A 15126-nucleotide genomic window follows, 5' to 3' on the forward strand; every position below is an offset into this window, starting at 1 on the left:
AAAGTAATAACCTGAGTTTTTCTCAAGAACAATTTCAATATTAAATAGTTCACCTTAAATTAGTTTAAGTTATAACTTATGTCGGGCGTTCCGACACAGGTAATTTTATTATACCAGATGTGTTTGCCTGTGCGCACAAGCATCTTACTGCTCTTTACAGCGTGTACCACATTTTCACATGATGTTGGATAAGGTAGAGACGAGTTCGAGAAATCGACAAGTGTATGACAAAAAGAAAAAAAAAACTTTGACAATTGACTTTTGTGTTTGAGTTTGGTAAAGTAAATTGTAAATGCCAAAATATATTATTTGGGGTATTGGTTTGTTGATTGTTTTTTGAATTTGAATAATATTATATGTTTTAGGAATTAAACCTTTAACATTATGTTTTCTGCGCTTAAAAAATTAACTAGAAGCAGTGATGATCGCTGTCAGCCTCCACTTCCTATGTCGACTTCTTTGCAAAAGAAATTTTCAAGAGGTGTACATTTTAACAGTAGGTTTACAAAATTATTTTAAATTGTGTTACTTTCATGTTTAGTTGGTCAAATTCAAACACTTCCCTATTTAAAACGTGTTGCAAGATTTTTTGTATTTCATTTTAGTGAAAATATTGATCAAAGGTGATAGAAATGTTGGCAAATCTTGCTTATTACAACGACTGCAAGGAGGCGCATTTAAAGAAGAATATGTTCCAACAGAACAAATACAAGTCGCACCCATACACTGGACATATAAGAACACAGATTTTATTGTTAAGGTAAATTTTTCCCATTAAAGTGTACTTATTACCATTGAAAAAAGATTACACCTAAAACTTATCTAAACTATAGGTAGAAGTATGGGAAGTTGTAGATAAAGGTAAATCCAAGAAGAAGGCACCTTTAGGGTTAAAATTGGAAAATCAAACTGTTCCCATAGCAATGGAAGATGGAATTGAAACCCCTGTGCTAGATGCCACATTCTTAGATGTTTATAAAAATGCTAATGGGGTCATACTGATGCTGGACATTACAAAACCATGGTATGCTTTTCCATATTACTGTTAGAGGATTAAATAGCAATTAAAAAATAATAATCATTAGATATTACATTAGAATTAGTTATTCTAATCTATTGCTAATAGTTTAAGCTACTAAATATTAAGGTATTGTTAAAAGATACATATTTTATAATATTGTGTGTTGTGCTGTAAGGGCACAAACAAAATGGAGGCGTCCCCTGGTCTGCTGGCTCAATTTATGCACCACTCTCACACTTACAACTGATGTGTATACCGAGTTGCTGTTTTGTTGGCCAACTCAAGTCCCAGATGCTTAAGATTATATTATATAAGTTGAAGACTTTGGATTTAATCTTCTGTTGACCTCACATTCAGAAAGATACCTGTTCTCTGTTGACCCTCGTTTCGGTTCACTGATCTGGGGCAACATTCCAATCAAGTACTTAACACAATCCCTCTTTTAAAGATGTATAGGTCTGCAGATTAGGATTAGATGCTGTCCTTATTGCATCTTACCTATTGAAACAGATTTGCTTACTCCAGATGTATATACTACTGGTAATATCGACAGTGTAAGCTCTGACTTAAATCCCATAATATGTTGGTTGCCCCGCAAGGCTGTTAACTGGCATTCATTCCTATAAAGATGACAAAATGTATGCTTGTAATACCTTAGGATAGTGTTAACCAGAACTGGAAGAAAGTCTGAAATCAAGTCTGTCTTGGAATGGGATGGGCTAAATTAATCCAATTCAACCCTAAGATGACACAAGTTTGTTTGTTCACTGATCAAAAGTCTCCCTCTGCCGTATTCCCACAGTTCAAGATCTCTTCTCTAACTGCCGCAGCCTGTATCAGAATACTTCGCTTCTGTATATTGAACAATATTCAGTTCCTTGCTGACTTGGAAGAGAAGGCCTAAATGGCTTAATACTACAGCAAGGCAGGATATTTCACTTCTAACCAGCGCCTGCAGTTTTAACTATTACAAAAATTCGGCCACATGGAGTACTGCTCTAACCTTACCATTTTTATAAAATATTTTCAAAGCAATCTCCACCAGTCTCTATACTAAATTCTATGCGTCTGATCCAATTTTTGAAGCAGTTTTTGCAGTTGTCTAAAGACACCTCTTGTATAGCCTTTTGTGAGGAAGTAACTTATGCACCTGCTTCTGAGTTTCGATTAAGTTGTGTGATACTTGGCGCGAAACTCCTCCACTCGCGTCTACACTCTGCTCATGTAGCTCTTGTGAACACTTCCCGAACCAATCCAAACTGTATAAATCTCTTTGTATATAATGCCCTTGAATGAAACAGCTAGTCAATAAGGACCACATCTTTATCTCCCAAAACAAGAGGTCCAACCCTTCAAATCATTATACAAAATGTATGGTTGAAACGGTAGATGGTTTCTTTAGAAGGTTCTTTATCAATAACTGATTTTAGAAGTTGATGAAACCATTTGTCCAACTTAGGCCACATTCGAAATCGTAACAAATTAAGACACAATAATTCGGTTTAAACTTTTCAGTGTTGATACTGTACTTACTTTAATGACTAACACTTACAAAAATAAAATCTGTAATATTATGCGATAAAAATATTAAATACTACATATTAATAATTTTATTTGCTTACAGGACATTTGATTATGTTGTTAAGGAGTTGATGAGCATACCGGCTGATCTGCCAGTTATTATACTTGGGAATCATTGTGACATGCAGCATCACCGACAAGTACATGCTCATCATATAGATCAGGCGTTATATAATGCTAGGGCTGTCAGGTAACATTATATTTATTTATTTATATGTACTGCCCCATGCGAGCTCCTCCAGTAATGTTATATCTAGTATAATATATCTTGTCGGACACATATTAAAAGTATGTTTTAGGACAGCACCGATACGCTATGCCGAGTCGTCAATGAGGAATGGGTTTGGTTTACGCATCTTGCACAAGTTTCTCAGTGTTCCCTTCCTACGACTGCAGAAGACTAGTTTACTGGAGCAGCTTCAAAGGAATCAGAAGGATACTGAAGTAATTGAAAAGGAACTTGACGATTTTCAGGTATGTTCAAAAGAGTCAATGATGAGATGAGATATTTGGTATTGAACAACATCATACACAATTACAACATACCTTTCAATATGGGACAATATAATTTTTATACTCTTTATATTAGCTTCACCTGTATGTTTGTAACCGACTTCTTTGGGCGCGTTTTTGACCCACTTTAAACGGCTAGATTTCGTTCAAACTTTGTAGATTTATCGAAGACCGATGACATTACACTAAATTGACAAAAAAATGAAAAATAAATAATAGTTAAAAAAAAACTAAAGAGCACGCTTTATATAAAATTCAACTAAAAATAGAAAATAAATTTAAATTGAAAATAGTGTAAAAAAATATATTTTATTGTAAAAAAAGCGTGAGGTGCTTTTTAAGATATTATTATAATAATAATTCTTCTACACCCCACGCTTTTTTTTACAATAAAATATATTTTTTTTAACTATTATTTATTTAAGAACCTATTTCTTTGAAAAAGTGTGTTAATTTAGCTCTATAGCTAACATCACCTCGGTGATTTGTCTATTGGTGCAGGGTGGTTATAAACCATAAGGTGGTCAGCATGCTAATTTTAGCTTTATGACATAAAAGTGCCATAAAATTTTACTCAATAAATTTGTTATAAAGAATTTGATCAAAGATATGTTTAATGATTGCCAAAAATATGTTAAGGTTCCTTTCTCCATTGAAAGTATCAAAGTGATGAGAATTGGGAAAACTTTTGTTGACACTAAAACTAGACCTCTTAAGGTAATTCTTCATTCACCTGATGATGTACACTGGGTATTTTATAGTAAAAAATACCTTTTAAATGGTAAGTTGGCAATTAGAGGAGATATGACAGAAATGCAACTCAGACAGTATAAAACCATTGTTGCTTCCATGAACAATAGAATCAAGAAAGGTGAGAAGAACCTATTCATCAAGTATAGAAATGGTATTCCTGAAATTGTCACAAAAAATGATACTACATAGCTAAAAGCCAATGTAACGACCGAATTCAGGATCTATTATCAAAATATCAGAAGCATCATAGGAAGAATTGCTGATTTTCGGTCAAAAGTTTCCCTCATGGATGAATTTGACATCATTGCTCTTACAGAAACCTCTCTTAAAGGTGATATCGGTGACAATCATCTTGGACTTAATAATTATAATATAGTGAGATGTGATAGATCTATTTTTACTAGTTACAAGTCAAGCGGAGGTGGTGTCTTACTTGCTATCAATAAAAGTCTCAAATACACAATTATACCAATTGCTGTTAATTCTTATGAGCATTTATTAGTCAAAATTAATACTGGGTTCTCACACTTATTGATTTCACTTGCTTATGTCCCACCAAATTCAGATTCAGACTACTTTGAGAATTTTATCGAGAGCTTACAGACATCACTAACAAGTTTTTCCAATATTGGTTCAATTGATAAATTTATGCTCTTAGGAGACATTAATATACCAGGATATAGATGGTTAAATGTTAATAATACAGCAAAGGCAGTTGGAACTCATTCATCTCATAATATAAGATATGCTGCGAAGATATTCTCGTGTTTTTGTATGAACTATAAACTTATTCAATGCAATAACTATGCAAATTCAAGCGGTAATATTTTGGACCTGGTGATCACTAACTTGTATGATTCTAAAGTCTCCACTTATGATGATCCTATTTTTGATTGTGATTCATTTCATCATGCTCTTTACATTACTTTTTCACTTAGTCAACATAAAAAGCTATCATTCAATGAGTATTTCTATGATTTTAAAAGAGCAAATTTTACTGAGTTGAATAAGTATTTACAAAATTTTGCTCTTCCAGATTGTTCCTCAGTTCATTTTGACATTGATGATTATGTTGATTCATTTAATAAGGTTCTTTTGGAGTCAGTTGAAAAATATGTACCTAAGACTGTAGTTAAAGATAATAAATTCCCATCATGGTTCTCGAAGGAATTAATAAATGCTATATTTAAGAAAAAAGAGTTACATGCTATGTATAAGAAATATCAATCTCAATATTATTTTAACTTATTTAAATCACAAAGGTCTATGTGTACATCTCTCCATAAAAGAGATGAAAATACTTTCATTAGAGAAACTGAAAATTCGCTTCTTAGTGATGGTTTAAATTTTTATAAATATGTTAATTCGATTGATAGCTGGAGAGAGTTACCTTCGTATTTTCACTTAAATGATATTATTGCCGATAATGGTCAAGATATAGTTGATTTATTTGCCAATAAATTTGGAAGTGTTTATATGAATGTTAATCTTAGCAATACTGAATTACCATTTGATTTCAATGATTGCTACGGAAACTTAATACTCACCAGGGGTGACATTATGAAGGAAATTTGTAAGCTTAACGTAAATACTAGTCCAGGTCCAGATTCAATTCACCCACTGATGGTTAGAAAATGCTCAAGTTTTTTTTGCCGATCTATTGACTAAGCTATTCAATAGCTCTCTTAAGATTGGCAAGTTTCCTACTGCCTGGAAACTTTCGTATGTTACTCCTTTATATAAAAGTGGGGATAGGTCAGATGTTAGTAATTATAGACCAATTAGTAAATTAAGTGTCATAGCAAAAATGTTCGACTCATTGGTTTATAATAAAGTGGTTTCCTACTTATCCAAGTTTATCATTCCCCAACAACATGGTTTCTTGGCGGGTAGATCAACAATGTCCAACTTATGTATCTACCTTGAGTACTTAGTTTCTAATATTAATAAGAATCTGATTGTAGATTCCATTTACACGGATTTAAGCAGAGCTTTTGATGTAGTTAATATTCAACTCTTGATTAGAAAATTAGAGAGATATGGTATTACTGGAAGTTTGTTAAAATGGTTTGAATCATTCTTATCGAATCGCATTCAACGTGTGAAAATTAAAAACTTTTTATCAACGATTATTCATGTCATCTCAGGTGTAGCGCAAGGTACCCATCTAGGTCCATTGTTGTTTTTGGTTTTTATAAATGACATTAATGTTTGCATTAAGTATAGTGAATTCTTGTTATTTGCGGAGGATATGAAAATATTTAAAGCAATCGCTAGTGACCATGACCGAATACTCTTACAACTTGATATTGATTCTTTTCAATCTTGGTGCATCCTTAATGGGCTTTCATTCAATATCAAGAAATGTTTTTGTATTTCATTCGGAAGGAAACAAGACTCCTCCAGTCACTATTCAATACATAACATTGCTTTACCGAATGTTATTACAACTAAAGACTTAGGGGTAATTTTTGACAGCAAACTTTCATTTAATGATCACATAGTCTATATAAAAATCATCACTACAAGAAGAATAAACTTTATTAAAAGATTCACCAAAAAATTTAATAATATTTCTAGTTTTAGAGTGCTTTATTATTCATTTATAGATCCCAACTTAATGTATGGTTCAGTAATTTGGAACACTTACTTAAAATATCAGGTTAATACGCTCGAAAGGCTGAATCATGTTTACTTGAGATATGTGGCTTATCGAATTGGATCTCCTATGTCGTACTCTATTCACGATTATGGTTTTATGCACCGAGTCATGAATATACCCACTCTTTATTCGGCTCGGCTGAGATGTGATTATATTTTTACATTTAAAATTTTATCAAGTAATATTGATTGTAGTCAACTTTTAGATTTATTAAATTTTTCTGTTCCTAGTAGAATCTTGAGAAAGAATGACACTTACTTTTCTACTCAATTGTTGAAAACAGGTGTGTATTATCACTCTCCTATTTTTAGGCTCAGCGAAGCTACTAACAACCAGATAAACTGGATTGATTTATGTAATACTAGTTTACTATCTGTGGCAAGACACACTAAAAACATGTTTATTTATAATTAGAAATTAAGATGTGTTGATTAGTTAGTTAAATATTATTATTTGTTAGTTAAGTAAATATTGTATCAGTCTCATAGATTTAATATTGTAAAAAGGGTTCGCCCGTATATAATAAATAAATAAATAAATAAAGTTTTTGGCAATCTGCTTGTTGATGTGACTTTTACTGGAAAATAGCTAACATTCTAAGCAGTGTAGTAGTCCTCATAAAAACAAAAAACAAATTTATATACAAAATCCTGTTCTATGGTCATATTGCCACTTAAACTAAGTCTATGTGGCAACATGCATGATATTACTATCATTATACACAATTAAAATTTTGTTTTAAAATTTTATGAACGATGCGGAACTCGAACCCACGATCTCTCGCGTACCGTGCGAGTGCTCTGCCATTTGAGCTAACCGTTCGAGTGACGTATCGTCTAAACAATTTGTTATGTTTTTAAAGTGATGACCTCACTTCTAGGATTAATACACAAATAAAATTTTATGAACGATGCGAGACTCGAACCCACGACCTCTGGTGTTCCGTTCGAGTGCTCTAACCAACTGAGCTAACCGTTCGAGTGACGTATCGTCATAAAATCTTGTATGCTTTATATTAAATGAATAAAAATTAAAATACTTTATGACATATCGTCATAAAATTTAGTTTTCAAATTGTATTTGTGTATTAATCCTAGAAGTGAGGGTTATTACTCACAGAAACTGTTATAAAATGAAAACCTATTCCTATCGCATTGCACACATTGTTTATATAAAGATTTATTCAAATTATTTTGCAGAAATCGGACGAATCGGATTATGATGCTTTTGTCGACAAACTAGTTAACAAAAGACGTCAAAGCACGGAAACAGAACCCCGCGTGAACAATGAGCGATCGCCAAGTATTGTGTTGGGAGCGGGCAAACCCATTGTGCCTCCGAGTGTGAACCCCCTTGTAAGTTAATTTATATAAAATATTTACATTAACATGAAATAGTCTAATTAACTTTAATTTACTAGCATTTATTTATTTAAAACATCACAAAATCCACAGAACTTAAATTAGGTTAGAATAATACTATTTTGTAGAACTTACATCTAATAACGGATTTACAATATTTATAATAAGACATGATATTTGTGTGTGTGTGTGTGTGTGTGTGTGTGTGTGTGCGTGCGTGTGTGCGTGTATGTGTGTGTGAACTACTCTAAATTTAACCTTCCTTTAGATTTTTACTAACACTCTTTTTAAAGCAGCCTTTACTGTTATTTAAAAGTTCAGTATTGTTGATAGTATGTATGTATAACTTGTTTATTAGTTAAAAGTAGTCACAAGTAGAATAGAAAAGACAGAGAAATGAAAGCTGTGTGACCGTCTCGTGCTGCCGTTGAAGCTGCCCATTGGTTGTCTGGTGCTTCCCAGCATGGCGGGTTCAAGGAGCGTTCTTCCACGTCTTATTATTCATCCAAGTTAACCGGTGGGAGGCTCCTTTGCATAGGATGCCGGCTAGGTTATAGGTACCACATCGGTGCCTATTTCTGTCGTAAAATGTGTAAACATTACTATGTTACGGTCTGAAGGGCGCCGTAGCTAGTGAAATTACTGGGCAAATGAGACTTAACATCTTATGTCTCAAGGTGACGATCGCAATTGTAGTGCCGCTCAGAATTTTTAAAATGTACAAAACACTGTGGCTGTGTTTTCGTAGCACACTCTTCGTATAATATTGACGCCCTTGCAACGCCACCACATGTTACATTTTCCAGTTACCAGTGGGAGGCTCCTTTGCACAGGATGCCGGCTAGATTATGGGTACCACAACGGCACCTATTTTTGTCGTAAAGCAGTAAATGTGTAAACATTACTATGTTACGGTCTGAAGGGCGCCGTAGCTAGTGAAATTACTGGGCAAATGAGACTTAACATTACTCAGAGTTATTGGGTTTTTCAAGAATCCTGAGCGGCAATGCATTGTAATGGGCAGGGCGTATCAATTACCATCAGCTGAACGTTCTGCTCGTCTCGTCCCTTATTGTCATAAAAAAACATGATACCTGTGTCTACTATCTGCTTATTTTGTTCCAGTTGGCGCAATCATTGAGCGCGTCATTTGCGAGGCCACAGCAGAATGTCGGCGAGGATCAGATATCACTCCAGACTCACTTTGTCAGCCAACAACTAATTAATCCGAAAGGCAATCGTTTAGTGAGCATGGATGTGACTCCGTCTAAAGTATTGCAAGACAGGTGAGGATTAGTATTTTGACAATAAGAATATTAACACGAGGAACAAACATAAACTTGTTATGCCTAATACTTGGTTAAGTCGAGTTAGTAAGTCTTTTATTGGGCTATGTATATTCTTTTACAATATGATCCCAGATAATGTACAAAACAAATGTGTTACGAAATTTAAAAGAATTGTTAAAAAAACGTTGGTTAGGGGAAGATAACTATAGGATAAACGATTTTCTTAATGATACCACAGACTGGGAATGAAGCGAACACCCTCAGGTTCTCTCTCTTATAAATGTTTATTGTACAATATTAGATTGTAATCCATACTTTTACTAAAAAAAGCCCGCTGAGTATTTTGAATGGGTGGTAGTTTTTGACTTTCAATAAGTGATTTTGAATCCTATTTTGAACAAAAAATATTTGAATTATTATGACAAAAAGTATAACTGAATAATATTGAACTGAAAAAAGTATCGCCAGCAAACTGGGTTTGTTTTGGTGATTGATTTTCTGTATTTTTTAATATTATACTTTGCTGTGCCTTGATCCTACTAAGTTTCACCCGCGGATAGTAAATGTTTGTAGTTAAATATTGGAAAGTATGAGAGTGATATTGAAAGAAGAGTGAATGCAGGAAAGATGGTGAATGGAGCTTTGCACTCCTTTATGAACAGGCAGAAGGTGTCTAATAAGGCTCATTTGGCTGTGCATGAGGGGATGTTGGTTCCAACACTCATGTACGGAAGTGAATGTTGGGTATGGCAGAAGAAACATGAAAGCAGAATAAATGCAGTTGAGATGAGAGCGTTGAGAAGTATGATAGGAGTTAAACTGAGTGACAGGATAAGAAATAGTGAGATAAGGAAACGTTGTGGTCTGAAAGAAGATGTTGTGACAAAAATTGAGAAAGGTATGCTGAGATGGTTTGGACATGTCGAGGAAATGAATGAAGAACGATTGACGAAGAAAGTGTATAAGGCCAGTGTGAATGAAAGTGTTGGAGACCTAGGCGGACGTTTCAAGATCAAATCAGGGACGTCTTGAAAAAAGGCCAGGTCAAGAGTACCCTAAACCGGAAAGCATGTATGAAAGGAATAATGAAAGTGGACGAAGCGAAACAAGTATGTAAGGATCGTAGCAAGTGGAAAGAAATGGTCTCTGCCTACCCCTATGGGAAAGACGCGTGATTTTATGTATGTATGTATGTAATATTGTAAATATAAAAAGTATCTCATCCTTTTTAACCGAATGAAAAAAGTAGGAGGTTCTCAATTCGTCGGTATGTTTTTTTTAAGTTTGTTTAAAACTTTCGACTGAGTGAACCGATTTTTATAATTCTTTTTTTTGTTTGAAAGTTGGTGCTTCCCGTGTGGTTGTAAGTTGGTCCAGTTCTGACAATGGCATCCATAAAAGTCTTAAATTTGATATACATACATATAGGAAAGTGGATGATAAATTTACGAATAACTCAGTATCGCCCCAACCGATTTCGATGATTCCTTTTTTATTGGAAAGGATATACTTCAAAGATAGTTTGGTTAGGTTCTGATTACGGAATCCATGACAAAGTAACGGAACACTGTCTGTAATCAGATTGCAAATCACTTACGTTTGATTAATTTAAATTAATTGCTGCATTGAATAATTTAGTATATCTACACATATTTAGACAAATTGTTAGTAAGTGTACTTCAAATTCACTAAAAATCATTAAATAAAAATAACAAAATAACAACCGCTTTCCAAAACACTATTGTGTATATAAAAGTATAAAAATAATTGCGTATTTTTATACAATCTAATTAAATAATCTAATTCTAGTTATGATTATTGTAATTTTTGGAGTCGGTGTCATCCAAGATAGGTTTGATACTACATACATAGTTATAAGTGAGATGTGCTTGAGTCGTGAGGAGGCGAGAGGCGAGAGCGGGTCGCGGCGGAAGGACACCGATTCCAAAAATTACAATAATCGTAACTAGAATTAGATTAATTAATTAGATTGTATAAAAATACGCAATAATTTTTATACTTTTTAGTGCACATTATATCTATTGTTTTGGAATAGTGTTTTTGACGGCGGTTGTTTTTTCGTTATTTTTTTTTTAAATCTATTATAATATGATGTTAATGAATTCGGCGCGCTCAAGACGCGAGGACTTCACAAAAATTAGTTTCCGAGACTAGCTAACTTGCTAAGCCTGTACTTAAACAACAGACACACTCCAAAAAGCGCGTTCACCTTTATAAAAGACCGGCAACGCTCCTGTGATTCCTCAATATCATTGTTTATGCTTCACTTCCATAAAATAGAAAACATTAAATAGTACAGAAGTTTCACATCGTTAAACCTTTTAAAAAAATAGCTACTTTAGCTGCTCTCTAATAAGATTCATTTTAAATCGTACTCAAATAAGAAAACGTATAACAAAGGTAGTCTGAAATTGTGCTACGACTGTTTTACGATTTACATTTATATCAGTTACGAAAACTTTTTATTAATAAGATATTATAATATTCCGATTGAGGAGAGTTATGGAGATGATTTACAAAATTGAAATAATAATTATCTTTTGTTTTTATTTACTACGTATTACCATCAAGTTATCTTACCTCCAAAAACGAATGATGCTGTTAATATAAAAAAAATTATAAATCCAGTGTCTGTTTCTAGTGAATGGACTAAATTTTAATGAGGTTTACTTCATGGAGTGCAGTTTAGTCCAACTTGAGAGATAGGATAGTTTTTATTTCGATTTGGGACCCATAATTATTTTTTATTTCTGGTTTTGTATGGATATATTTTCCACGAGAGAATTCATTGACGCACGGTTTGACAGTTCTGCTATGAATCAATTTCATTATAACAACAGAGAGCATATTTTACGAAATAGGAGTACTTGAATCTTATAAACAGATGAAATATAATAGACAAATTCATAAAAAAACAGTATTTGTCCTATCACAGACGACAGACTATCCGTGACGAACTTTCTAGTCTCTGATAATAAAACCGATAGAATTATATGCAGTAAAAAGTCTGTCATACAAAATATCCTCGTGGATCTGACAGACCGCGCCGTACAAAAAGTGCGCCAAAAAGTATAACGTTCGCATAAAGTATAAACGCAGACGACGCTCACTTTAGTCTGTGGTCTGCACTCGCTAGTGATTGACGTCTATCATAGCGCTAAACATCGATGTATCGATGTTGATACAAGAAACAGTAAACAGACCAGCACTGTTTATTGTGGGATGAAGTGTACAAATTTATTTGGATTTATAACTGAATGTTTAAGATGAAACAGACCCTTTAATAATCTTTTTGAAAGAATAAGATGAACCCAAAATTCTGTATTTCTTCTTTTTTTTATTTAAAGTATGAAATAATACACCGCAATCTCTGTACTTCCATTGCGTGTACATCACTACAGTTCAACCGACAAAATGCCCGAAAGTTTACGTCGTGTGCGTTGTGTCTGTGTAATATCTGCCAAAGACATTTTGCACGCAATGCAGCCTTTTTGTATGCCGCATACTTGATAGCACAAAAAGTGTGTCAATTCGATAGGCCTTGAATTTATTATGTACACAACGTCTTTAGGGTCAGCTAGTATAATATAATAAAATTATAATGGCAAGTCTGTTCGCAGCGGTCCGAGCACTCCGTCAGCTACAAATGTGTCCGTATCGACCTCCTCCGGTGCCTTAGACGAGTTCTACGCGGGGACCCTCGACAGCAGCTTCCTAGAAGACCTGCCCCCCATCTCTCATGTCGACCAACAAGCTTCTTACGACAGCGACAGGTAACAAGAGGTGTCAAGAGTTTCTCGCCGCCATCTTTGCCAAAATAATAGCAAGGTTTAGTACTTGAGTGTGCGTGACAAGCTACGTCTTACACTCGCGATATAAATGATCGGAGGGTTAACACTCGCAGTGTCTACGTTTCGGCAACAGTCACAAATATGGGCCAGATTAGCTGAAGAGCTGTTCAACCTGATTCCTGCCGCCGAATTTCACCTTCGCACGACACGCCACAAGTTACGATATCATCCTCACCATCTGGATGTGTGGCGGTCCTCCACAGTGCGGTTTTCAAGGAGCTTTCTTCCACGTATTCCAAAGCTGTGGAATGAGCTTTCTTATACGGTGTTTCCGGGACGATGCAACATGGGTACCTTCAAAAATGCGCGTACACCTTCCTTAAAGGCCGGCAACGCTCCTGTGATTCCTCTGGTGTTGCAGGAGAGTGTGGGCGGCGGTGATCACTGAACACCAGGTGGCCCGTACGCTCGTTTGTCCTCCTATTCCATAAAAAAAACCATCCCTACTTTGTACATAAAAAAAAAAGATTAATATCCACACGAGCCTGGCCGTGGTGTCTCATTTCATTTTTCACGCACCCACGATTGTTCGAGGGTTAATCTTCCAGGACAGACGTAATAATGGACTACTTTGTAGTTTGCAACGTTTGCAAAGTGACTGGCGGTGAAATATTGATACCGCTAGCCAAATTCAAGGATCACCTGTTGGTGATTTTACCAGCATCTCCGGTGTATGAACACAAGTAATTTAAATGTTGTTTGAAGTGTATCATTATGACGTGGATAATAAATATATTGTAATTCCGTGCCGGTGCTCTAACCAACTGAGCTAACCGTTCGAGTACCGCCTCGTTATAAAATTCTGTTTGCTTTGTTCAACTCTCAGGTTGTGGCTTCATTTACAGGATCTACTATACAGTTGATAACCTGCTCAACCCCAATATTTGCATATTAGGAAATTGACTTGATATGCCGCTCTTGTAAATCTAAACAATATGTTATGTTTTTAAAGTAAGTAAAGTATGTGTTAAGTAAAGTAGATCCTGTAGATGAAGCCACAACCTGAGAGTAGAACAAAGCAAACAGAATTTTATAAAGAGGCGGTACTCGAACGGTTAGCTCAGTTGGTTAGAGCATCGGCACGGAACGCTGGAGTTCGATCGTGGGTTCGAATCCCGCATCGTTCATAAAATTTTGTTTTTCAAATTTTATTTGTGTATTTATCCTAGAAGTGAGGGTTATCACTTTAAAAACATAACATATTGTTTATATTGTAATTACTAAATCCATGTGGCTTTATTTTCATTGTAGCCTGGTAGGTTATACACCGAAATATGTTCTTTCATTATTTTTACGTCTGTATTTTAATTTGTAATATAATATTATAATGTTCAAAACAGATAATTTAAAGAATTTTTCACTAGCAGACTTTCGCTTATTTTGAAATTTTGGGCTCTTTTTATGTTAGAAAATCATTTAGGAATATGCACCAAGAAGAAAACTTGTTAGATTGCGAATTAATCCCGCTCAGTAGCAAGTAAACGAAATCAATGCAGCCGTAGTCGTAATGTATAATGGGATCTAAAATAATAACTCAATATTTGTTTCAGTGACGACGGCAACATTGTAAACCCCAGAGTAACTGTAGACCAAGATGACATAGACATTGACAGCCCGTCACTGAATTACGTTCAGAGAAATGATAATCATGTATTGGGAAATGTATTCGCAAAGCAATTGGTTCTGGGCCAGACTTCAGCTGACGACGAAGATGTGACAGATGTCTTGGTGGACCGAGATGCTTGCAATAATGAATACCCGCTGTGGGCTGGGGACTCCAGCGCCAGGAGGTCGCCAGAAGGTAACAGTGTGTGTTTTATGGAAGATGAGGACGAACACGCAGACATACCAGTGGGAGGCTCTTTTGCACAGGATGCCGGCTAGATTATGGGTAACACAACGGCAGTAATGTGTGAGCATTATTGTATTTCGGTTTGGAAGGCCGCCGTAGCTAGTGAAATTTCTGGGCAAATGAGACTTAGCATCGTATGTCTCAAGGTGACGAGCGCAATTGTACTGCGGCTCAGAATTTTTGTATTTTTCTAGAATCCTGAGGGGCACTGCATTGTCATGG

The 15126-nt window shown here is 34.9% G+C and overlaps 1 protein-coding gene across 4 annotated transcripts in view; it reads left to right on the top strand.

Moving 5' to 3' along the window:
- Window positions 1-303: 303 nt before the first annotated feature.
- Window positions 304-15126, top strand: part of LOC126965679 (rab-like protein 6) — a 339766-nt gene continuing 324943 nt past the window's right edge. For 3 of the 4 annotated variants that reach the window (XR_007729577.1, XR_007729576.1, XM_050809405.1), the window contains exons 1-9: window positions 304-496; window positions 606-760; window positions 834-1024; window positions 2646-2792; window positions 2902-3076; window positions 7730-7885; window positions 9017-9177; window positions 12822-12974; window positions 14603-14853. Coding sequence is in view for 2 of the 4 variants with exons in the window: in XM_050809405.1 (XP_050665362.1) it covers window positions 385-496; window positions 606-760; window positions 834-1024; window positions 2646-2792; window positions 2902-3076; window positions 7730-7885; window positions 9017-9177; window positions 12822-12974; window positions 14603-14853 (1501 nt within the window). In the remaining 2 variants the exon portion in view is untranslated. Of the gene's footprint in view, window positions 497-605; window positions 761-833; window positions 1025-2645; window positions 2793-2901; window positions 3077-7729; window positions 7886-9016; window positions 9178-12821; window positions 12975-14602; window positions 14854-15126 lie in introns of those variants that run through there. The other variant, XM_050809406.1, reaches the window with a different exon arrangement.

Source organism: Leptidea sinapis, chromosome 8 (assembly GCF_905404315.1).
Source record: "Leptidea sinapis chromosome 8, ilLepSina1.1, whole genome shotgun sequence".
Taxonomy (NCBI): Eukaryota; Metazoa; Arthropoda; class Insecta; order Lepidoptera; family Pieridae; genus Leptidea; species Leptidea sinapis.